The sequence below is a fragment of the Strix uralensis genome, chromosome 1, assembly GCF_047716275.1.
Source record: "Strix uralensis isolate ZFMK-TIS-50842 chromosome 1, bStrUra1, whole genome shotgun sequence".
Taxonomy (NCBI): Eukaryota; Metazoa; Chordata; class Aves; order Strigiformes; family Strigidae; genus Strix; species Strix uralensis.
The window spans coordinates 26,190,654-26,215,889 of NC_133972.1; the positions used below are offsets into that span (position 1 = coordinate 26,190,654).

Sequence of the window (25,236 nt, forward strand, 5' to 3'; positions counted from 1 at the left end):
CTGCCTTTGTCTGCTTTGCATACAGGTAGTGCTTCCAACATTTATTTTGGAGAAAAGATCCCTGCTGGAGATGTATGCAAATTTCATGGCCCATCCAGACCTGTTTTTGTCAATTGCAGCTGGAGCCACTCCCGAGGAAAGAATTATCTGCTTTGTGGAGTATTATCTAACAGCTTTTCACGAAGGCCGAAAGGGAGCGGTCGCCAAGAAGCCCTATAACCCTATAATTGGTGAAACGTTTCATTGCTCATGGGATGTGCCTAAAGATAAAGTGAAAGCATTCAGAACTAACGGTGCCTCCACGGTTTCTAAGGACCCAACCAAGGAGTTTGGCCAGGACCAGTCCACGTGCTACAAGCTGAGGTTTGTGGCTGAACAAGTATCCCACCATCCACCGGTATCTTGCTTTTACTGTGAGTGCAAAGAGAAGAAAATGTGTGTGAACGCTCACGTATGGACCAAAAGCAAGTTTATGGGCATGTCAATAGGTGTTTCTATGGTAGGTGAAGGTAAGAAGTGTGCTTTTATTTTGTTTTTTGAGATAATGTGGGTGTCAACACAGAAGTCCAGATATTTTTCCGCTTGCTCTCCCTCTGACCTTTCATTTGAACCTTGTGGCTGTTTGCTTTTGTGAAGTTTGGCATTAAAACTGTAAGGTTCATGAAACTTTCTTCTGTCCAGACAGAACGCGAGACACACATTGCATATAGAAATGTGTGCTTATATTTATGTGAGTCTGTTAACATATGACTGTACTTCAGATATAATTAAGTTGCAGTAGCAAATGGCTACTGACAGCATATTCTGTAAGAACATTTCTATTTGTCTTTCTCACTTTTAAAGTAATACGCAATTTGGTATGGGACAGTTTCACAACTGGAGCAAGGCAGTAGGAAAAAACGCATTTTTACTTAAGCCTAACATACTTTTTTCAGTTTCTGCAAAGAAAGAATCATGGTTTCTGTAGAGTTTACAAAGTTAGTCTATTATCTCAAGCTTTATAGAAAGTCATGTAGTCAAGGAATAAATTGTGATTTGCTAGATCATATATATACAGAGCTTTGTGATAAGTCATTGCTCAACATGGATTCAGAAATAGAAGGAGTCGTAACAAATTCTTAATGGATGATCTGAACTGATAAACACACCTGTGCCAGTGTTGTTACTGACTGCTAATGTATTGATTTAATGTTTCTAAGCCGTTTAGTCAGTCCCTTTTGCCATTTGAGGGTAATTTCCTGTGCATGGCTTTTAGAGTTTTGTCTTAACTAGTTTTTAGACTGTAGTCTCAGAAGTACCAGGACAACTTACAGTAAATGGTTCTTTTTGTCATCATTATGTTAAATACTATGATCTTAAAGGTAGTAAAAAGTAGAGTGGGAAATGTAGTGATTTGGTTTAGCTTTTTAATAACAACAATTACAGTGAAAACGTACAGGTATGTTCTGCTGTTTCTACCAGCTAGAACTGAAGAACAAACTCAAACAACGGAAAGGGCTACAGTAGCTTCTTTCCTCATGGCAATATATTCACTTTTTGTAGAAGAGCCATGAAACTTCCTCGCTACTGGATTTGATATTATTGTGACAGTTAAAGTCTATAGTAGCACGGCTGTTTCCTTCTTCCTATGATTTAGGTATTTTGCTTTCAATACAGAGTTAAGGAAGTTGGGAAGGGAGTGTCAGAAGGGAAGTTTGTCTGTCTGTCTCCTGACTGTGTTACTGCCAGCCTAAGTCATTGGTTTAACTTGCTGCATTTTTCTGTCAAATAATTGTTTCTAGTACTCTTCTTCTCAGTGAAGGGAGCTATTTAATGGAAATAAAATTAAACACAAAGTCACTTATGATTATGTAGGAGTAGGGAAATTTCTTTTTCTTGCTGCTAGCGCACACAGTTCCCTGGGATTGGGGGTGTCTACTGTGGGGATTATTTAAGACTTCAAAGTGTTGATGTGTCCCAATTTTGAGAGAGAAAGGGTCTAGGAATTAAGCACTTCCCTACCCCAAGGATAGTTTAATATGTGTTTGTGAGAGTAAGTTCTCCCCTATCCCCTTTTTTGCATGAACCTGGACATATTCCAGGAGCGGAGGCAGGCTTTGGGAAACATTTGCAATGGTGAACTCTTATTGCAAGGTTTGCTGCTGTCTTTATGGTGGGCATTTTGGGAGGAAGTTTGGGTTTACCAATTTATAGTTATCGTTTGTCTTTTTTTGGTCATATAAGCAGTGCAGAGGCATGCAGCTTTCATGGTGACAGCATTTCTGGGAAGTGACGGAGAAGTTCCAGTGCAGCCGAAGTGTTTCTGTGGCATATTGAGGACTGACAATAGGCAGCAAGAAGCTGTACCACTGAAGCTTTTCTATCATCTGAAAACAGCCAGCCTAAACCCGACAGCCTTGGCTTAAAACATTTGCTTTGCAGTGCAGTTTCTTCACTCAGAACTACACTTTCTTAATTTTTTTTTTTTTTAAATTTATTTTAGTCCCAGGAAAGGCTTCCTAATTAAGTTGGTGTGTAGATTTGTCCAGCTGTGCAAAAATTAGAATCTACTGCAGACATTTCTTTCTCATGTGCTGCATAAGTACAAATTCTGTACTAGATTGAGGTCAGCTGGGGAATAGATTACTGAACCAAAGAAAGTAGCTGCTGGACTTAGTGTGGAGAAACTATGTATTTATATGTCTGGTAATGTAGAGCCTAATAATTTTTAATATGAAATATAAGTTGGAGAATTTTCTTTGTATTTAAGGACATTTTATGCATTGCAGCATTTCAGATGGGATGAGTTAGTCTAGCAAAGAGTAGACTGGAAAGATGCTGTTAGATGGTATATGAAAGTAGTTAAGCTAGGTAGAAACTAAAGTTAGCTACAAGGAGAAGCTTTCTGACAACCAGGTTGGCTGCTAAGGTGGTAGAATCTTATTTTAAGTTGTTAAAATCAGATTATGTGAGTTTCTCAGGAATGATTGAAGTATAACTGATCCTGCTTTTGATACGAGACAAAGTGACATCTCATAAATCGTAGAAATCCCTGGGTTTTGTTTGTTTGTGGGTTTGGTTTTTTTTTGTTACTGTGCATTGGATGACCAAACTCATCGTGTTATTGATGGGTTTTTTTGTCTTGTCCCTTCCTTCCTCCTTTTTTTTTTTTCCTCATTATGAGTATTCAGCCCTCTTTTTGGCTGTTACTGGAGTTTACTTATACATGTGGGTGCCTTTGATTTTTTTGTTAGATCAGTAAGGATTTTAGATTCTGCATGATGCTACTTGAAAGGCAGTTTCCTTGATACCTCTAATATGCCTGTGTCCATTCTGAGACTTCATTTAAGTAATTCTAGTGTTGGTACAGTAGTTTCATTATACTGTGCATTCATTCAGTACTATCTGATGTATGCAGGCAAAAAAATTTCTTTCCAAACAGAGCATTAGAGAGCTGCAATTAATGTTTTGGATAATTCAGTGGTAGGGAGTGACCATCTTGTTCTAGATCAGATATTTATCAGAACAGTTTTGTTTGACCTGTAACTTTGTTGTGACCTGAGTGTTGAATACAAATGACTGTGATGTGTTTTGAAACTTTGCTCTTAACTGAATAGTTTTGTGTGTGTCCTTCATACAGTTCAGTGAAGCTTTTCTACTGCAGTTGGCTATTTTCAGAAGTAAAGTAGTACTGAATATTTGGACCTATATTGTGTAAGGAATATGCTGGCAATGTTTCTGTGGTGCTTTGAAGCATATTTTTTTAACTTGTCACAATGTCTTTAGATGTGTAGAGCGTGTTGCTTTTTACGCTTTGTTGTTAGAAGCAGCAGTGAATATGCTGAAATAGGATGTCATGGAGGTATAAAGGCTTCTATAAGAGTTTAAAGAATTAAGGGATTTGAGGACAGTGTGGTCCTGTCGTACAAAGGGTACAGCTCAGTATCTTAATTGTACAGTTTTTAGTGTATGTTGCACCTCAAAGTGGCCCAAGACTTTTTTTTTCTCTAGCTGTGTTCTTGTTTGTTGATTCAAAGTAAGTACCAGTTGCAGAGATATAGAACAAGAAGGAAAGCACTGCTGGAAATCTGTGTGAGAAGCTGTTTTATATGCTATTGCTTCATCTGTGGTTATGAGGGGTCTAAATCTGGCTTGCTAATGAAATGTCTCAACTTTTTCTTCACTGTATAACAAAAACCCTGTTCTTCAGAGTAGTCAGCATTGAGTTTCCTCATGAGAAAGCTACCCTGAATAGAAGAGAGGATATTTTGCATAAAAGAATTCATGTTGCGTGCACAGTCCGTAATTCTGGTTAATGTTAATTATGTACTAATGAGAGAGTGAGGGAGGAGAAGAGGGTGTAATGAATAGGATCACATTAAGATTTAAATTAGCAAGGGATGGGAGAGTCAGTGTAAATATTTAATGTTTTTTATGTGGTCCAAAGAATCTTCAAACAGATACTGGTTGTAGGATAAGGATGCTTTTAGTGGAAAAGTCTGCGGGATAGCACACCTCAGTGTGGGCTGTGCATGTTCCTTTTCTGCTCTTGGGTTTTGTTTCAAAGCAGCAAAATCCAGCAAAAAGTGTCACCTTTGATTCACAGGTTAATTTTGCAGAGAGCATAAAGTACGTTTAAGTGGATTGCTCTGTATTATCAAGTGGCTAGTTATGTCTTGTGTTTTCACTCCTGCTATTTCAAATGTTTTAAAAACTAGTGAGGTATAGGCTTCCAAAAATTATTTTTTAAACTGAAATCAACCTTGAAAAGATTTGATAGGTAGGGAAAAGGTCCGGTGCTTTTTCCAGGGTAAATTTAAATGAAAGTGATGAATGTTTTTTCTTTTCTTTTTTTTTTTTCCTGTTCAAATATATGTATGTGTGTTTATAGATGTACAGGTCTATAATTTCTATTCTTGAGGCATTAGCGACTTTTTAATTTACCAGTCCCAAAGATTGACTGCTCCATGCAACTAGAGCTACCTAAATATTTCCCTAGTACTAATTTTTATATTAATATTTTTTAGCCCAGTGGTTTCAGAACAGTTTCCATATGGCATGGCGCTCATTACTTAGTTTAGCAAATGGCTCCAATCTTTGGAAAATGAGCAGTGCAGCGCAGCTCACTGGAACGTTTATGATAAGAGCCCGGTTCTGGCATCTCATGTTTTCCTGTGTGAATCTGTGCAACATGGTGATGCACTACACCCATGTGGGGTTCATCCTGTATGTAATTTACTCCTGTTTGTGCCATGTTACGAATAATGCAGAGTGAAGAGCTTGTGAAATCAGGAAACTGCTCTAGGCCGTTTGTGTCCCACGTACCGTTTATTGTTTGGATTGATCTCCATACAATCAGTGGGAAGCATTAAATTTCACATGCCTCTTCTGCAGCTTATTGATCCAGAGCCTCCTCTGGGTATTTCGTCAATATGTGTTACTGGAAAATCAATTCACAAAGCTGCAGCATCAGTGAGGGACATGTAATAGTCAAACAGGGAAAATCATATGCCGCGAACAGCACTTCCTTTAATGCAGGCTGAGGAGTCATGGAGAGGAGTATGACTGTGAATACGTTGCCGTAGTCAAAAGCCAGGAGTAAATGGTGTTGAGGACATTTCAAGGGGGAATTTCGAAACGGTGCACTTGTTTATAAAAAATTCACCCTTCTCTGTGGACTTTCTTCTAATAAACTACATTACTAAATCCACTCTTCCTCCCAGAGTGCTGATCAGGTGCATTCTTCCATGCATAATAGTTGCCTATAAATACTTAAGGTTTTTTTTTTTTTAACGGAATTTGCAGTTTCTGAAATAATTCTTTGATGTGAGAGGAGGAAATGTTACTGAAAATGGGAGAATCTTCTGCAACTTTTCCTGTATATTTTACTTACAGCCATTTTTAAACAAAAGATGAATAATCCCTTACAGTGGCGAGCAGGGGAAGAAAAATAGCTGGCTTATTTTCCAGCAGATGATATTACAGATCAGTCACAAGGTAATGATTCTTATAAGCAGATGTTTAAAGTACACAAGACTTTTAAAAACAACTGTTAGATCTTAGTTTTTCTGCCTTTAATTTCTCAAGATTTAAACTCAGCAGGGTAGGGCATGAATTCAGATGGTGGTAGCAGTTACAAATGTTGACTCTCAGTGTCATTTTGGCTTCCTCTTCCCTGAGAGAGCAAGGGTCTCAGTTCAGACATGGTGGTGCAGCTACAGTCGTCATGGCACTTCTCTTAAACAAGGTTTTGCATGTGGACTCTGTGAATGACGGAATGCAAAGCTAACAGTCATGTTAATACTAAAAGTCGTATCAAGTTGTGGGTATTTCAAATCCTCCCTTTATTCTTTTTTTAGATTATAATTATTGAGCTGGAGTCATATTTCAAGTGAGATAGCACTTAATTAAGAATGTATTTATTCAGGTGTTTAAGGAATTCAAAAAATATGCTACCAGGTGCTAAAAATACTGCCAAGAGAGCTGGGTTCAGCTTTTAATATCTAACCTGCTGTGCTGGTTAAATATTTACATTGAAGGTCACTGCCGTTATTTGCTGTTCACTTTTCAGTGTGCTTGGCAGCGTTCGTTAGAGCTCTGCATCCCTCCCACTCGAGTATGGAGGGAAAAAAAGCTATCGATCCCATCAGAGAGACAAAAGCAAACCTGTACTAACCCAGAAGGAAATTGTGTTTATCGTGGCAGTTTCCTCTCATGTGGGGACATGCAGTGATGGTCGGAGGAGGGTAGCTGGGCCTGGGGAAGTAGAAGGCTCTGGAGAAGCTCATGTGAAGTTGTGATTTGTAAATACAGTGAGGATCTCACCCAGTAGTGAGCACCACACCTGCCCTCCACACTGCTATTAGACCTTTTGCCTTTGAAAAAAAACTCACCCAAAACCAAACACAAAAACCTCACTACAACAAAACCCCCAAACTGTCACGTAGGAAGCTGATGCTTTCAGGCAGACTGTGCTTCTTGAGTGAGTGAGGATTGTGTCTGTGCTTAGACCATTAAGACTGGGGAAACGTGACCTCATGGGTAGCACCACAGGTTGTTTCCTGCAGCTGGTTGCTGCTACATGTCTGTGGCCTGTGACTGTTACAAAGAAGGTAGAGAATAAATGGGAAGTGGAGGAGAGGGAAAGCTGACAGACTTGAGTCTGAAACCTGTTGTAGTTCTCTATGTGGAAGATGCCCAACTGCAGACTGTCAGGTTTCCTTTCTGCATTTGATCAGTACCAGTTAGCTTTCTTTGAAACTTTTTGAATATCATCATCTAGTTAAAAGGCTTCTTGATTGTCTTTATTAATTTAATGTTATTATAGCATCCATTTAATGAGTTTGCTAAGCAGAGTCATTTTTCTAGGTAAAAGTTCTTCCTGGCTGTGTGTCGTGGGTGAGTTGGGTGGTTCAGCCTTCCCGCAGTGTGTTCAGCTTGGGTTTACCTTCTGCAGGTATGGAGCTGAGGAAGTCCCAGGCAAAATATGTGTGTGTGTGTTCCAGCTGTGTCCTGGCTGTTCCCTGCTGGTGAGGGTTCGGCACATGACACGAGGAACTTGTGACTTGCTGAGGCAAATTGGTTAAAGGGCCTTTTAAAATGTTGCTTTTCTGTGTTTGTGCTTTTGCACTCTCCGGCTCATTTGTGTCAGACTTGCTGGAGTAGAAGTGCTGGCTGTGTTGTTGCTGGTAGGCTGAGGTTGCAGAAGTCCTGAGAACAACTACGTAAAGCTATTCTGTTTTGCAAAAGGTGTTTTCCTGTGGAACAGTTTCAGAAGTCAAAGTGACAAGTTGCAGGGCTTCCTGTGACCGCGTTTAGCTCTATTAATTGGAGCCAATATTTTAAGATGATGGTTCTGTTGGAACTCTGTGCTTTTAAATTTTGAATGTTTTTTAGGATTGTGTTTTTATACAGTGTTAAGGGCATTTTTTATGTTGGCAATAGTAGTGCCTTGTTCCTATTTAGTGTTTTTTCATCATTATATGTCAGATCACTTTACAAAGTTAGTGTCTTTATTCCCTTAAACAGATAGACAAACTAATCAATACTACTGTGTTTTTCCCCTGTCTGCCCCAGGCTGGAGGCCAATTGGCTCAAGCTCATCTTGATCCTAAACAGATACTATTACTATGTCAAGATCACTTCCCTTTTTTTTTTTTTTTCCACCAAATATTTCTTGGTTTTAACTGCTTCCTGTGATGGTTATTTTCAATCCCTGTTGTGAAAAATTATTTTTCAAAGCTGTAATTTTTTGCCTTTAGGCGTTTATTAAATGGGACACAAGAGAGTGTAAAATTCTAATCAAAAATGTACTGCAGATATCTGGCATGGTCTAATTCTGTGTGCAAGGTTTAAGGTGGTCTTTACCTGGTCCTATGTCCTGTTCTTTGTCATCCTGAAGACTGCACTTACAGCTAGGGTGGGGACAGAGCTGTACGCTTAACCCTAGGGGAGGCTCAGATCTGATCAGACATGCAACTTTCTTTGTAGTTCCAAATAATCTGGAAAAATTACTGCTGCTGCATGTTGTTTTTAGGCACAACCCCATAATGGTGAGGGTGAAGGAACCTTTACAGAATGAAATAGAATTGCCAGTAATTTTCTCTGCATTGGTCTTGGTGATAGAGCAGTGGCCCTGGTGGCCCCTTGTTGATTATGCAAGACTTTTGCAAAGGGAAACCAGGCATTTGGAAATGAGGGAGCAGACTTATAGGAAGTTTCCAGATGGCTTCCTTAAGCATGTTTCCTAGTTGCACCCAGACAGACCTAGAGAGAGCCTTTCACTCCCACCAACAAACGCATCAATAAGAAATTAGCGGAGAGGACCGGGTTGTGTCTGATTAAATGGAGGACTGAGGAGCCTTTTGGCCATGCCTGTGTTTTTTTCTGGAGAGAGATTGTGCTATGTCACTGAGTGAGCATCTGTATATTCAGTGTGGCTTTTTGCAATCAAATCTTATTTTTTTCCAGCTTTAACAGTTTATTGCTGGTAAATAACACAAAATAAGTAATCCAGTCAGATTTTCTGATAAATCATTTGGTACCACGAAGGACCCAGGGTACACATTTAAATTGTGTGCTTTTGAAAATACTTGAAGACATTTGTTCCAGAGGGCAGACTTTTTTTCTTCACAGACAGTACTCGCCTTCAAGGCAAATTGCACATTGTGCTCTCTGTGGAAGTACATTTTGGTGACAGTAACTGGTCAGTCACTGTCAGGTCTCATCAGTGAACTTTTATCATTTCACTTTCAACCTTCTTCCTACATAGGTGTTCTTTACTTGATGGAACATGAAGAAGAGTATGTTTTCACCCTGCCTAGTGCCTATGCTCGCTCGATACTTACCATCCCATGGGTGGAGCTTGGAGGGAAGGTCAACATCAGTTGTGCCAGAACGGGCTATTCTGCTACGGTCACATTCCACACCAAGCCATTCTATGGAGGGAAGGTCCACAGGTACGCAGATTACTGTCTTATTCGTGTTTACCTGCTACTGGATTTCAGTGGCAAGATTCTTGGGCATCTGTTCGGTGATTCTGTTGGAGTATTTTATAGACAGATCTCTGAATTTCTTTTCCTATTAGTGTCTGAGATGACTTACAGCTTTAGAGCACAGTTTATTGTAGCTATATATTTTATATCGTTTAACTGAACTGGATATATTTCTCTCATTAAACTAAAGTTAATGTATTCTTCCAGGCTCTGTTGCTTGTAAAAATTCCTGTAAGTGCAGGATCAGAAGAATGTGCGTAGAAAAGGCAATATTTCTGCTGCACTAGCTGCTGCTTCTGTGTGAGTCTTGTAGGTGAACTGGTGTGCCAGGTGGAGCTCCTGTAAGGAGGAGAGAAGAAAAAGTGTTGCTGCCCATAGCAGTAGTTCCCTACTGAGGACTCCCACTTCGGCAGTGAAATTCCAGTGATGATGAAAATACTATTTATGTGTCTTTGGTTCCCCTTTATTAAGGGTGTGAAGAAGCACTGTGCGAGATAGCTTCCTGTCTTACTTCCATGCTCAAGTTGACGACCCAACCATTAATGTACACAGATTCCTTCCGTGTTCTGCTGCGGACTGTACCGGTGTCCATGAGAAGGCTGTGCTTTTGCATGGTTACCTCTGTTTTATTTCAGTTGGTCTAATTGTTCTTCCATATGTGCGTCAACCGTTTCAATATTGTGTTCAGGCAAATACCAACATGGGCTGTTTTGACAGGGGGTTTTCTAAAAGGTGTAGACTAATAATTGGTGTCATCAGGGTGAGCGAAAATTGGGGAAGGTTGTCCTGTATTAGTTTAATAATTTGAAAATTTGAGTTTATAGATTACTTGGCGTGGGTTACTGAAGCACATGTGTGCATGTTCATCAAGACTCACACACACACGAAACTTCTCCCTGCATTTTGGTTTTCCAATCCTACCTATCTATTTTACTCACTCTCAGACCAGTTGTTGGACCAATGAGGTAGCTTTAGTCATTGCCTCAGCAGCTGAGAAGTAAACTTGCAGAGCTAAAGAAGATGATAAAGGTACCTGATGTCTTTGACATAGGTGTCTGTCAGCATTATGTTCAGGTGTGAAAATAACATGTACAGAAAATGTCACACGAATGTCAGGAGTTGTTTTTCAGGCTGATGACATTCTGGGTTAGAGCTGGGTATCAGAATTTTAAGTTGGGTTACTGCTGTACTTGAGGAGAGTGTCATCCAAAAGCCATTAGAGCTTTCTTGGGTTGAGTCTTTTGGAGACAGTGTCACTACTTTTGCTTGAAAAATTACTTTGTAGATGTAGAAAGCTGCTTGTAGCCTTAGCTGTGGTAGTGCTTTCATATGCTGATACTAAATGGTACTAGTTATTTCTGTGGTCTTTTTTTCTTCCCTCTTGAATTAGGGTTACAGCTGAAGTGAAACACAATCCCACTAACACCATTGTATGCAAGGCACAGGGAGAATGGAACGGTACGCTGGAATTTACTTACAGCAATGGAGAAACCAAAGTGATTGACACTAACAAACTGCCTGTTATCAGGAAAAAGATTAGACCGATAGCAAAGCAAGGCCCGCTGGAATCAAGGTAAGGGCAGAGGCGTTAGTGTTCTGCTTCTGAGCCCTGGATGGGAACAGAACGGGGAAGCAAACTGCAGTTATAAATGGTGTGGTTCAAAAATGTCTCGCTTCCTACAGCGTGTTAATCTAGGCACAAATAGCTGAAGCTGTGTATTGGTTCTCTGGAACATAAATTTCATTGTAGTGACATGTACATCAGTTTTGTAGAGGGGAAAGATGCTTGTATACATTTTAATGAGCATTTGAAAATGGTAATGCAGCGTGTTCACCTGCTTTTTTGAGTGATTGTAATATGGTAGTCAAAATAGTTTGTTGCAAGTAATGTTGCATCTTATAATTTACACTAGAATTTTGTGGTTTACGTATTTTAGAATATATATATGTATGTATAAAAATACGTAAAATGTGAGATATAAATACACATATACATGTGGTTTTAAGACCCAGCACCCACATTGCATGTTTAACTCTGACTAGGTATGTTAGGAAAAAACTTCTTTTCACTGTCAATAATGGTAAGGCTTATCTTCAGAAAAATCAATATTTTTATTGAATTTGGGAACATTTTATTGGATGGTTTAAAAACATGAGTTAAACTTCATTTTATTATCTGTAAATATGTTGTCTTTATTGTACAAAGGTGTGTCTTGAGTCATTGTGCAGGGTCAGATATCATTTTCCTACTTTCTAGACATGCTTGCTTATCACAAACTCATTTTTCCCCTGTAGTTTTGGAACAGAAAGGCTGGAGTAAATAAGGAAACCGGTAGCCCTGCAGTGTATTTATTGTATTTTTTGGATACTAGTAAGTAAATTACAATTATCCAGTGTTTTCTCTAGGATATGCAGTTCATCAGATTGTAAACAGAAACTCATTTAAACACCCCTGGAAATATGTGAAAGCTGCTGTCAGTTTCTTCTCAGTATTTTTCTGGGCAAAGTTTCTGCAAGGCTGATGTAGTGTGAAAAGGCATTGCATCCCAGTGCAGTCAGTCGTGTGAAAAACAGATTTGGTTATATGCTGATAATCACTGCTAGCTGGGAATATAGAGCACAGACCTAGAAGGGCTAGCTAGAATCAGTGCATCAAGTCCTCTGTTAGTAACCTGTTGGGAACAGCCAGTGTCCCCATTTAATGTACTCTTGGCTTTTGGCTAACATTCCCTTATAATTTAAAAATTTAACTGCAAATGAACACAGAATAAACACATGTCATTTGGGGGTGGATCATCAGTAAAGAATGTGAACAGGAAATGATAAAAATAAATCTGTCTGCTTCGAGAGAAAAAAGCTCAGGTTGTGAAGAATGAGGTGCCTGAACAAAAGCTATTGAGAAAGTTAACTTGCATGGCAAAATACTGGGAGTTGAGCAAATCTGACAGTCTGGTCCACAAATGCGATGAGTGTCCTAGGAGAGCGATGGTTCACAAGCTGTGTGACCTGCAGAAATGGCATGGGCAGAAGGTAGCACGGCATCGGCTGCCTCTCGCCGTCCTGTTGTCTAGCCAGGCACTCGGCTGCGGCAGAATTGTCTCACTCTGTCGCCTGTGCTCCTTCGTCACACAGGCGCCTTTGGCAACACGTCACCAATTCTCTGAAAGAAGGGAATATTGATGCAGCAACAGAACACAAGCACCGCCTTGAAGAGAGACAGCGAGCAGAGGAGAGGCAACGTGTGGCTCTTACAACGGCCTGGAAACCAAAATATTTTGCCAAAGAGGTACTTTCAGTGTCTTGTGTTAAAGACCCTATAGCATGTTTCTACATACAGGAGGATGCTGGGGCAGATGAATTTGTCTGCGGTTCTTACCATGGGCTAGTGTTGTTATATACCTCTGATTGTTTTAAATTCTGTTTTTGCCAGAGTCTGGCTCTTAAAGAAGAGCAATGGATTTTTCCATGTCTGTTTTGTAAACGTGTTCATTTTCCTTCAGTTTGATTTAGTTCAACCTGAATTTTTGGTACCTTATGTTAGGCACTTAAAGCTGTGTTTTTTACCTTAAAATCCACACCGTCGTTTGAAAATGCTGTGTACTCACATCCCCCACTAATCTTGATCTCAACATATTAAAGTGAACACCATTTAGGGATATTTGGCCAGTGTAAGTAAGCGTGGACATCTTAAACACAGTCTTGGGTTCCATCTGCTTGAAATGAAACAGATTTTACTAAGTTTGTCTTTGCCCTTTCTTAGAGGGAAGAGGGAAGTAAGACTGACTGAGGGAATTACTGTGTGACTATGTTGTTACGTTAGCCAGTATGTGCAGGTATTTAAACCAGCAGTTCATCTGTTGTCTCTTCCCATTGCTTCTCTTCCCCCTTGTAATTTTTTCCCTCCAGCCCAGATTAACTGTATGTTCATTAAGCACAGACTTTTCAGATGACAGAGATGGTTTCTTATGTTGATTTGTATTATTTTAGCTTTTATATGGACATACACAGATCCAGTGTGTATAAATGTTGTTTGTAAACTCTCCCTAATTTTCTTGCAGGGCGATGGTTGGCTATACTTGAATCCTCTCTGGAAGACCCATTGACGGGATAGAGCAGTTGCCTCATAACTTTACCTTAAAGGCATTCAAATGATACAGTATATAACTTCAAGATGTCACTGAATAGGTCCTGTTATCAGAAGATACAAATGAGAAGCTATATACTGTGAATGATGCATCTCAAAATAACCACAAGCTCAAGTTTATTCAGGAGCCATTTTGTGTGTATGGATACGCAAACACACACGCACACGTCCATCTATACACACATATATACATGCAGTGTGTATGTGTTTGTGTGTGTATTATTTACACTACACATAAACAAGTATAAACACTAACAATGATTTAAAGACCTTTTCCTCTAAGTTTTAGGGCATAGAACTCCAGCTGGACTCAGCTGGGGTTTCCCGAGTTGTGTGCTTGCAGGATCAGGCCCTACGCTAGTATTTAAGAAAATACTTTTTTATTAGTACTGGTTAAGGTTTTTCTATTTTTCACTTTTGCCAAAAATGTTTTGCACTTAAAATGTGACGTGTCTCTTAATGGCAGTCATTCTGTCTAAACAGTCATTGAGTAACTCACTTTGACACAAGAATGATACACTGACAGCGCGCTCGCTCTTCGGGATGCTGATTTAAGAGCATGTTTCCTGTCACTTAACGAGTGTGAATTTTCTGCCACCCTGTAAGAAGTAGCAATACCTTCTCAAGAATGTTGTTCGCACTAACCCCTTGCGTCCTCACTTTTTTGTTTGTTGGTGCTTCCAGCTGTTGGATAGATCTCTGGTCAGCAGTGAGCCAGCTGCTCGGGTAGTTTCGAGCTTGCTGTGTAACGTTCTCCGGCCGGTCACGCCAGTGCTTTTGGGTTACGTGTTCCGCTAAATCCCTTCTGGCAGACGGAGCCGTGGTGTTGCAGCTCGCCCTTGCCGCAGCCTTGCACCCCACGTGAGAGGCATCGCCGGCGGTTGGGCCGTGCCCGAGGCACCCTTTTGCAGTTAAACCCCTGCTGCCGCGTTCGGGCTAGGAGGCCGGGCTGCGCGGTGAGGCCGGGCCGGAGCCCTGACCCCGCGGCCGCTGGGCCGGGCGGGCGCCTTCCCCGCCGGCCGAGAGGCGCGTTCTGTGCACCGCTCCGGGAAACCGGCCACGGCTCCTCCGGGCAGAGCCCTCAATTCCGTATTGAGGCTCCAAGCAGACCTGTCTCTTCACTACTTTTGCTTTTGACCCAGTTGATTGCTTCTGGATGAAATATTTGGATGAACAGAGATGATATAACTAGCCTTCTCAGATGAATGATTTTCTGACGTAAGAGTAACAATTTAGTAAATTATTACAGTGAGAGAATAACTTTGTTAATGAAACAGATGAAATGGGACATAATTTGTTTTGTGAAGTAAAAAAAAAAGTAAACAGTCCTGTAGCTCAATCTTTGTAAGGTAACCACTGTGACAGTAAAAGTGGATTCTAAAAGCGTGTTAAGGCTTTGTTGCTTTTTGGTTCGTTTTTGTTGAAAGTGAAGATGTTTTTGAGAGAAGTTGTGACTAAAAGCAAATGTAAAATGTGCTGACTTCAACTCAGTGCCCCATAAAGAAACCACTCTATTTCTAACCTACGTAGCATGGATGCCTACCTTTCTGTAGTACTGATTAATTTTGTGCCTTTTGTCTGCTTTCTTAATACAATAACTTATGCTTTATAGGTATTACACAGATATATTTAGGTCAGAGCACAGCTTATCTCTGTTCTTGTGCTTCGTGCATTTTATTTTTTTGGTAGAAGTTAAAATCTCTTGAGCAACTCAAAAGGCTAAAGGGAGATGTGTGCAGAGGGAAACATGCCAGTAGTTGTTCACTTGGATGCGGTGTTTCATAGATCTTTACATCCAAACTTCAGCTCCCTATTTAATGAAGGTGTGACTCCTTTTTCCTCCTAAATGCTATTTTGTCTGCTTGTATGTCCTTTTTTTGCACATTAGAAAGATTCATGTTATAATTTAAATCCTATTTTTTAAAAAAAAAAGTGGACTGTACAAGCTTGGTTTTGTAACTGACACCTTTTTTTTAAAGGAAAAAATAATCTTATTTTTTAGGAATAGTTGGTGTTTTCTGTAACAAAACCAAAATGATGCTGTCATGGTCATCACTACTACCAAGTATCATCAGGAAATGTGTGCTTTATCACCTGCAAGAATTAACTTTATAATGGATCCACTCTTGTTCTAGAGGTTAGTCTGACAAGTAACTAGAAGTATTCATACAGTTTGTAATATAATCACAAAGAACAATCAAAAACGCAGAATTAAACGTGTGGAACATCCTCCCAGAACTTCGACTTTCACACACCAAAGAACAAGCCACACACTCACTAAAAATAGCCATTGAAAACCTCTGTGTCAGGCATGCAGGCCTGCGCTCCTGGAAGAGTAGACCTCTTTCAGCTTTGATGGTATGACTGTCGGGGCTACAGCGATGCCGTAGCTGTTCTTTTAAGGAGATTTTTGAATAATTTTATGCTTGTAACTTATTGAAGATTTTTTCTGTCTGCATGGTTGGTTGTTTCTGCATGCCAAGACCATTCCACTTGTGCTCCCATTAACGTTTTGTTTTGTTCTGATGCTGTGAAGAATCCCGATGCCATTACCACTGTTTCTTTTCCAAAGTAACTTGGGAGAGGCAAACAAAAATAGTCCTTTCTGAAAAGATCCCATCAGCGAGAGATTCCAGAACAAGATTCACAAGTGTCATTTTATTTTTCTGATAGTTATGTGTTCAGTATATTTTACAGGACTGAAAAGTAAATATTCATAAGCCTTATTCTGTAGGTTGTTCTGATAGCCGTCTTGGACTTGCAAGTAAATACTTTCCTTTTCGAGTAGCCAATGTACACTCTGAATTGTAATGTAAAACCCTCCATGTATGTAACTTTTTTTTGTGCATACCTGTAGAAAGCCTATGCAACCTTTTTCTTTCTTAAATTAGAAATGTTCAGAAAGAAAATTTATACCTTTATCATTTAAAAGATGCTCTGGCAGTCTCTTCTGATTTGCCTTCCTTTCATAATTTGTGAATTTAAAAGAACAATGCTCATGAATAAAAGACTTGTTTCATTTAGAAGTGGGATGCCCTTTCTCTTTCCACTGAAGCATTAGTTAAGTGGTGTCAGTTACTCCACTGTCCAGGAGCGGTGTGTGACACTCGGGGCACCCGCGAGCCGTTGGCATGGTTCTGACAGAGGTGACTTGTCAGCTGAGTCCTGGCTGCTGGTGGGGTTTTTCTGCCCTGTTGATGCTGCCAGAGCCCCTACAGGTAAGTTTCTGTTTACATTGGACAGCACCACAGCCTTAGGAAAGGCTGGGGAACATAGGCCTTATTTTGACAAACCAAAAGGAGAGAGGTTAAGGTGTTCCCTTGTTTCTGAAAATCATACTTCATTTAAGCTTTGCCACTAACAGATTCTTGATTAGATACCTCTTAAAATACAACTCTAAATTACTGCAGCATTGGACACCTGCATGGGGAGGAAAAAGGTGCTTAGAGGCTTTGTGGGTCCCTGTCAACATTTATCAAGTGTTAAATAACACAGCTCTGGTCTATTTTAAACACTCATCCACAGTGCTGGAAAATACCATGCCAGAACACCTTTTTATGCAAAACAGAAAACAACACTGGCTGTAAATAGGACAGGAAACATGACCCAGGCCTGTTCCTTGCCTTTTGGTGCATTGCTTCAAGGTCACGTCTTGGAGCAGTTTATACATTTGGTTTAAAGACATTATGGAATTTTAGTCATAGCTAAATACGATTTATTTTCAGTTTTTACTCATAGTGGGATTGACATGTACAGAGGGCCGAGTCAGAACATTTAACACTTTTTTCAAGAGTAGATCTATTGAGGTATTTAACTAATGACTTTTCTCCCCCCCGTTACGGAATTACTTCTGCAAGTCAAAGTATTTCTTCTGGGATTACCGATAGTATTGTCTGCCCTCGCCGCCTTCCACAGTGCTGATTATCTGATACAGAACTTGGGCAATAGTGGCTTCTAGGCACTTGCAGTTTTAGTTCCTTAGCAACTGAAGACCAGAGCTGGGCTTAAGTATTTTTTTTACTTCAGATTTTACTTTTTTGGGGCAGTTATGCTTCAAAATTTTCCCTTGTAGAGCAACAGAAGGAGGGCTGTAGCTAAGGAAATAAACTAGTATGGAAGGTATATTTGATAACAATGCAAGATGTTAATATTCTTTGCTGGTAGAAGCATGGTTTAGCTCTCAGAAGAGATACAAGTTAGTTTAGCTGAGTAATTCTAGGATGCAGGTGGAGAACCGGGTAACCCACCTGGCAAGCAAATTCCTGCAGAACCAAGAAAGGTGATACCATGCCTGCCAGTTCTTAGAAACAACAAACTTACAGTGTGGCTGCCTTAATGACTCCAACTTTTCATTTTAAATGCAGAACATTGGCAGAAGAGTTGAAGTCAAGTTAGATTTAAGAATGCTCAGGTAAGTGGTAGGCAACTTTAGGCCCAGGCTGGCTAAGATTCCTGGAGTTAGCTTATTTTTCTTTCACATAGCTTTAAAAATGCTGTAAAGCTTGACAGGATTCACTTATTTCTGCTCTGTTAAAGAGAACACTGTCAGCTAAGATGGAAAACAAAAAAAAAAAAATCTGACAGAACTGTGAAGATACCTAAAGATGGGAATGCAGCCTTTGATTTCCTTTTTTAAAACAAGGCTGAGTTACTGCCAGACCACAGACTGACCAGCAGCTGTCCTTCCAATTGTTAGATGGCTTCTTTCTTACCGCTGGTGAGGGGCCAGGATGCAGCTTTGCTCGGAGAAAGCAAGGTATCAGAAATCACACATCGCAGAGGCGCCCCTTCGGCTTGTGGGCAAGCAACTGTAACAGCCTGAGCTTCTCCAGATGCCAGAAGGATTCACTGCAAGAAGTGTGTGTGTTTGGGAAAGATGGCTGCTGTTCTCTGAAAATATTACAGCCACCTTTTCCATCACAGCAGAGGCCCTACCTTTGGTGGATGTGAAGTAGCTGCTGTGGCTTCCTTACAGCAACTTCGTGAGGTCAGCAGATCAGCGTGCTGGAGTTCAAATGACTTAACATGGTAATTTATCACTAGGGCTATAAGCAACAAGTTAATCACAATAAAACTGACACAACACCCTTAACACAAAACTTGAATTAACTTTATTTTCCCCTACAGTCAACAACTGGTCTGCATTGAGCTTTAAAGCAACAAAATAAAATGAAATCTCCAAACGACAGGGGCCAGAAATCCAGATTTAATTATCTTTGTGAAAATGTTGCAGCTGTAGTATTGGTCTGTATAAACCATCGAGTCAAAAATGAGTTCATAACTCAAAAAAATATTCTACACCTTGGGAAAGAAGTCAGCAGTAACATTCTCACAGAACACTGTAAATTTACATTTTCTTCATGAAAGGTACATACTATTCTGCATTTACATCAAGTTATTGATGCAAGTTTTGTTTCTATAAAAAGGTACAACCTGTGGCAGGAAAACAAACTGCAAAACCCTTTCATTTTAATTAAAGAAAATTTTCAAGTCTGTATAAAGTTTTCCTATAGCTGGAAAGTGAACATGTTCAGTCTCCATTTATACTTTAGTGCATTTAATCTGACAGTTTTCACCACGTGTTTGTTTTTTTTTTAAAAAAAAAAACAGTATAAAAGACAGACAAAGCAAATAGCACTATAGCAGGAATTCCTTCAGTTGATTTAAGCACTCTAAATAAAAACGCAGACAAACACATTTCCAGAAAAACTTTTACCCTCACAAGAAAGGCAGTGAGGCAGGAAGAGGTCTGCAAATCCTCTACTCCGATAGCCACAGAAAAGGGGTTTTGTATACCTGTCAACCTTTTTTTTGCCCCCATTAAACAGGCTATACTTGTTTTACCAATGTAAACATTTACCTAAAGTAATTTAATTTCTGTGCTGAAGCACCAGCCACTACCAGGTGATCAGTTGTATGTTAACTGTAGCATTCATTACTGTCGTTTCAGATTTTGCAGGAGGATACAAATTTAGCCCTTGTATCTACGGTGTGCGAGATTTGCCTTGTCTACTTTGTGAAATGATGGTGTAAGGCAGCAACACTGCAATCCGTGTTAAACAAAAGCAGCTTGTCTGACCTAAATTAGCATCCAATTAATCTGTCCTGTCCTCTCTTGTGAAAACTGCAGCTTTGCTTCTTACACTCCAGATCAAAACCAGCCTGCAGCAAGAGTAAAAGGACACTGAAAGAAACCATTGAAAAATAATCATGGGACTAACTTATTTTGAAAGTTTAGTTTCAGAGAGCTCTGCTTCCTCTTAACTGTTGAAAACAAGTCATTTTTAGATTTCACCATTCCAGTTTACATGCTGCTGCTATTCAGCTGAACAGTGTTTTCCAAAAAAGATTGACAAGTATGCATGTGCCAAGGACCAAATTACAGGGTTCTTTGGTGCAGTCAGTCCAAATTCGCAACAGATTTGAAGGATAATATGTACCAATAAAAAATTGCTGCTAGACTTGGATAGCAGCTCTGTCTTGCTTCACATTACAAATCTAAAACAGCTGTTCTCAATAAGCCAATATTTTTAATCAGACATTGCCTGAAAATTTTGTACAATAATCTGGACCAATGATGGTTCTGTACCCTCATGTTGCTGTGAAACATGACTTGAGCTAAAGGCAAAGACTGGTTATCTCAAGGACAACTGCTTCGTATTAGCAATCAGAACAGTGTATTTAAACTGTCTTCCTGTTGGGTCTCTTGCCTTTCTTTAAAATTAGTTTATTCTTAATGTAGCCACGCTTCCTTTTGGAGGTCTAAAAAGAAAAACAGAATAAAATGTATTAGTTAATGATTTAGTTGTGACCGCGGTTTAATGATGTGCATTTCAATGCCTGATCTTTAGATTGATTTTAAAGAGCTTAAATGGTAGACCCTCAACTAGCTATTATCCAGTTATTAATTTTAAAGTTGGGATTGTTAACTCATGCCCAATATTTGCTTTTGCACAAGATGTACTTTTGCAAGCCCCATCTACCAGATCAGTAGAATTGTTTTCAAAGCTTGTGCTGAGGCAGAATTAATTAATCTACACGATAAAGCTCTAATATGCCCGAGGAGTGCAAGTGGTGTAGAGCATTAGTTTTGTTCGGAAATACCTTCTTGTGTCTTTTGCACTATTTGACTCTCTTAGAAGTCAGCAAGATAACAGAAGACGTATTTGCTCAATGCAGCATTTTTCAAAATTAAGAGAAAAACTGAATAATCACATTTTAGTCTTTAGTGCTCTGCTGTTGGTCTGTAGGCTAGTTAGCGCTTTCTGCTCATGTGTCTTTATCAGCATATTTTAGATATTTTTTTTAAGGTAGTAACGGGGAGAAGCATTAATATTAGTCTTGGGTAATATTAACTTCAAAGTTGTATAAATGTGGCAGGTAGAATTGTACATTCAACAACAAATTGCCTGCCACAACAAATTAGACAGTAGACAGCTCCCACACTTGCTGCACTTTTGCTGTGCTTACCAGCAGCCTCTATTATGTCAATTAAATATAACTTTTTTCTTTTTAGTAACAACAACAATACTTCTATAAAGTGATTTCGATACAAACAATAACATCCCTAGTATGGCAGAGTGATAGGAGATGGACTGCATTTCCAGTGAGGAATCAACTGCAAACTGTGGCTACTAAGGAGCCATCAGAATGCATTTAAGAACTCGCCCCACGCTCTTTGGTGGTTTTGTGATTTCTTATTGGGAAGTAGAGCCCGTTTTGTACTGCAAGAGCTGGTGATGGATCAGAATTTGCATCAACTTTTACCCTGCCTTTAGATAGAGAAACTGACACATCCACAGCTTAAGTGGGGTCAGTGCAGCTATCAATAAATACAGCCTTGCTTGTCACTTAAGATCAAAAGTTATGCTGCAAGTATATGATAGGCACAGGAAATTCCAGTCATTTCCCTCCAAGGTAAGTCTAGCTTCAGTGGCAACTCCCAGATACCTTACTTTGAGGACTTCCATTAAATCACACAAGTAAGCACCTTTACCCTCTAACGTTCTTTACTTGTATTTCCATGACAGCGTCAGTTTGCTGCCTATAGTAATTCAGTTTGTTACACATTTGTTTCTGACGGGATTCTGGATTTCCTTTTGCAAGATATATTTGAATATATAGCAAACAGATGTTGTGAAAGAGAGGGCTGCTAAGAGGCTCCCCAAGTCCCCTGGTAACACATCTCTGAATAGGCTGAAGTAGCACACCACAGCTAACGCTCTTAAAACCATGAAGATGACTTCAAACAGTAAGCAGCCAGACACTAAAGTTCCGTCAACAAAAGTTTCATATTTAATTTATTTCATACAAAATTGCCATTTTTAAACTTCTAGGCATCACTACTTTCAAACAAAGTCAGAAAGCAACTTCCACATTATTTACTTAGTGAGCCATAGTTACTGAAACATGAATTGATGTACTTCAGAGATTATACTTCCAGTTACATGAAGACTTAAGAGTTGTAACAGCCAGTGACACACTCTATTTCCAGTTAGCATTCTGCCTAAAAAAAATCTAGCCTTGTGTCTTCACATGCTTTTAAGTTAAGCAGACAGTAAATTAACAATTATTACCAGCAGGCAGGTCTGATATTGGACACTAACATGAACAGTATCCATAACATTCTGGCTAGTGGAAATACATAATTCACCAGCTATGTGATTCACTTAAAAATAAACTGCCAGCTCCTGACCCCTTTCAGTTACTTCACTGAGAACCCACCTTCTTTGACAAATACTTCTGTTTCGGTACAATGTTGGTTACTCTAGGTTTATGATCCAACGTCTCTCTGTTGTCTAGTTGTTTCACCTTGTATATTCTAACAAGCCAGTGCTCTGAGGTAAAGGCTTCCTCCAGATGTTTAAATTTAATGTCCTTGTTGCCTATCTCAGCATTGCGTGTACGATCAAATCCTGGGGGTGTCCGAAAATCCAGCTATAAAAATTAAAGTTGCACATTAGTTGGAGACAAAACCCAAACCACCCGTCAGTGCAAAGTGTGGTACTTCAGACCACAAGGCAACGCTTTCAGCTGGTCTAGCAAAGGACACTTCTCTTGCATTGGTTACCATGACACACAAAACCCTCTGAGTTCCTTTTTACAATTGAGAAGAGACTAATTCATTCTGACTCCTACAGATGTCGTAGGAGATGGCACTTAACGTCTCAGCAGAGATACCACGTCTGCATTCAGAGATAAAACTACCCAAGGGAAAGTCTGAGGTGCGGCAGCCTGTGGTGGCTTGTCAGCATAGCTGCTCCCTCGTGTTCTCTCTGCTATAGTGCCGTGATTTGCACTTTCATCGTTTTCCATACAAGTCAGAAATAGTTCATGTTTATTGGTTAAATTTGACCCCTTTGTGTTACAAATAAGATCCACTGGCCTCGATTTTAGCTGAATAAAGGATTCTCGTGCTAACACAGCAGAATGAAGGGCCCTTGGCAGGGGAGGAGGGAAGAACAGGAAAGAAAAAAGCAAACAAGGCAGACTTAGCTACATACGTCTGCTTGATGATCCCAAAAGGGAGTGACAACTCTGAGAATTATGCCCTTATTATATAAGTGTAGTAGTGTTTAATACACTGATGTGACCTGGATAGTAATCAGGTAGTTCCTGACAGATATTAGTCAATTAACAGTTCCCCTTCCAGGTTGCTATTACAAAAAGCAAATCTAAAGCTCTCCACAATGTAACAGTTAATGCTTTAGCAAGCGCACTGCATGGTGGAATTAAGATGCTCGTCTGGGGCAATGTAAAGGACAGCAAAAAGCTAAGTACAAGTGTCAGCAGCAGAACTGCCTTTTTCTGAAGGTGCTACACAGTAGATCATGCCTAGGTGTGTTTTGATTTGTAGCGCTGACTCTTACCTCTGATTCTGCTATTACAAGCAACACTCAATCTAGAAGATGGAAAATACATCAAAATAACATTTGTTTTCTCACATTTCAATTAAGATTCAGTAGAAGCTGTAGCACTAACCTGCATCTCTCCAAATCTGTAATAGGACATTTTATACATTAGGCAGTTCAGCAAAGTTGGAGAACCTGCCTTGTCTACCCGAAATTCTCCCTGAGGGGTAAAGTAATCACTTTCCTTTAAAAAGAAAACAAGATACAAAGAGTCAATACAAACTAAACCCCTATTTTAAGGTCATTTCTCATTCCCTTCTCCACAAACTTCATAAAGAATCTAAACTGACCTTCACAGTTTAAAAGCTGATTTAAAGTTTTGAAACAGAAAATGATGGTGCTCATTAAAGGTAAAATAGTTACAGACTACCTGCTTGTAACCCAGACCCCAGTGGACCAAGCTTCCTAAATCCGTATGATTGTGCTGGTACAAGTTTTGTCACTTCACAGTAAGCAGTTACTGGAAAACTGATCTCAAAAGTTAGCTGGGCATCTATCAAAATTATTCTTCAGAAAGGTGAAAAGCACCATGTTGTTAATGGATGAGGTCTGCAGTGTTACCATAAACTTCATATGTGCACAGTGTTTAAACAAAACATTTCTGCCATTTTCATTTCCAGTACAAGATGAAACTATGCACGCAGGCTACTCCCTTAAGCCTGTGCCCAATATCTAGAAGGTTTTGTTAGGCTTAAGAAAATATTACTACAGACTTCTGCAATCTCTGAGATGTTTGAGTAACTTAAACTCTACATAAGTCAATATTAACACTTGTCTCCCACTATTCCAGAGTTTGAAGAAATCTGTAATGCCAACTATTTAAACAGTCTGAACACTCCTACTTTTTTAAAGTATGATGGTGCACAGTGAGACACACACACACAAGAATTACAAAAGACATCCCATACTTTAGTATCATGCAAAAAAGTGAGAACCTCTTGAGGTTACTGACCTTTCAAAACCATAAATATTGAAAGAAAATGGGCTACAGGCCTCTGCACTCCTACTGTTCTAAGAAAACAACCCATAACATATTTTTCAAATAAAACTGCATTAAGTAGTAGAGATTTCCCTCCACTGTCATGAGCACTACCAGAAAAGCAACGACATAGTTGAGTTTTTTTTTAAAAAAAGTAGAGATGAACATAAAGAAATACAGTATTCAGCTGCCTCAGTTTTCCTGTGTATGTTTCCACTTACCCGAATATCTTTGGGATGTTCCCCCTCTGCTATTCTCACCATCCACAAGAACTTATTAATATCATCACCAGAGTAGCCAATCACACCACCAAAAATAATCAAAACATAATCCACATCCAGGCTTCTCATGATCTCGTATGCTGCTGACTCATTTGATGACATTGCCTTTCCCACCTGTATCACAGCAAAAATATCTTAAATACCAGCATAGCTGCCCAAACAGGTCTGCAGACCTGACAGACCAAAGCCCAAGAATACACACTTGCCAACCAAAGCCCACGTTTTCATTCTAGATAAAGAAAACCCATTGTGAATATTTAGAAACTTCAAAAGCCCAACCTAAACTGAAATATTTTCTTCTCTGTAAGAGGAGTGCTGCTGTTGAAATGAGTGTTTTGAGTATAAAAATATAGCAGTAAGGGTTTTCCTTTTGTGGCACCTACAGATTTTTCAAGTTGTGGCTGTATTGCCAAAAACTTAGAATTGCAGAAAATACCTAATTATGAAT

At 39.5% G+C, this 25,236-nt stretch overlaps 2 protein-coding genes across 4 annotated transcripts in view; one reads left to right on the top strand and one right to left on the bottom strand.

Moving 5' to 3' along the window:
- OSBPL10 (oxysterol binding protein like 10) overlaps positions 1 to 16,643 on the top strand; it is a 120,051-nt gene extending 103,408 nt beyond the window's left edge. For both annotated transcript variants that reach the window (XM_074860759.1, XM_074860764.1), the window contains exons 8-12: positions 26 to 509; positions 9,251 to 9,437; positions 10,864 to 11,046; positions 12,606 to 12,759; positions 13,532 to 16,643. In XM_074860759.1, the coding sequence (XP_074716860.1) occupies positions 26 to 509; positions 9,251 to 9,437; positions 10,864 to 11,046; positions 12,606 to 12,759; positions 13,532 to 13,576 (1,053 nt within the window). In that variant the 3' untranslated portion in view covers positions 13,577 to 16,643. The remainder of the gene's footprint in view (positions 1 to 25; positions 510 to 9,250; positions 9,438 to 10,863; positions 11,047 to 12,605; positions 12,760 to 13,531) is intronic.
- A 2,062-nt stretch (positions 16,644 to 18,705) lies between these two features.
- The window catches only part of STT3B (STT3 oligosaccharyltransferase complex catalytic subunit B), a 52,501-nt gene continuing 45,970 nt past the window's right edge, over positions 18,706 to 25,236 (bottom strand). The window contains exons 13-16 of one of the 2 annotated variants that reach the window (XM_074860774.1): positions 24,729 to 24,902; positions 23,599 to 23,712; positions 22,342 to 22,554; positions 18,706 to 20,379 (exon numbers count right to left, since the gene is read on the bottom strand). In XM_074860774.1, the coding sequence (XP_074716875.1) occupies positions 20,299 to 20,379; positions 22,342 to 22,554; positions 23,599 to 23,712; positions 24,729 to 24,902 (582 nt within the window). In that variant the 3' untranslated portion in view covers positions 18,706 to 20,298. The remainder of the gene's footprint in view (positions 20,380 to 22,341; positions 22,555 to 23,598; positions 23,713 to 24,728; positions 24,903 to 25,236) is intronic. The other variant, XM_074860780.1, reaches the window with a different exon arrangement.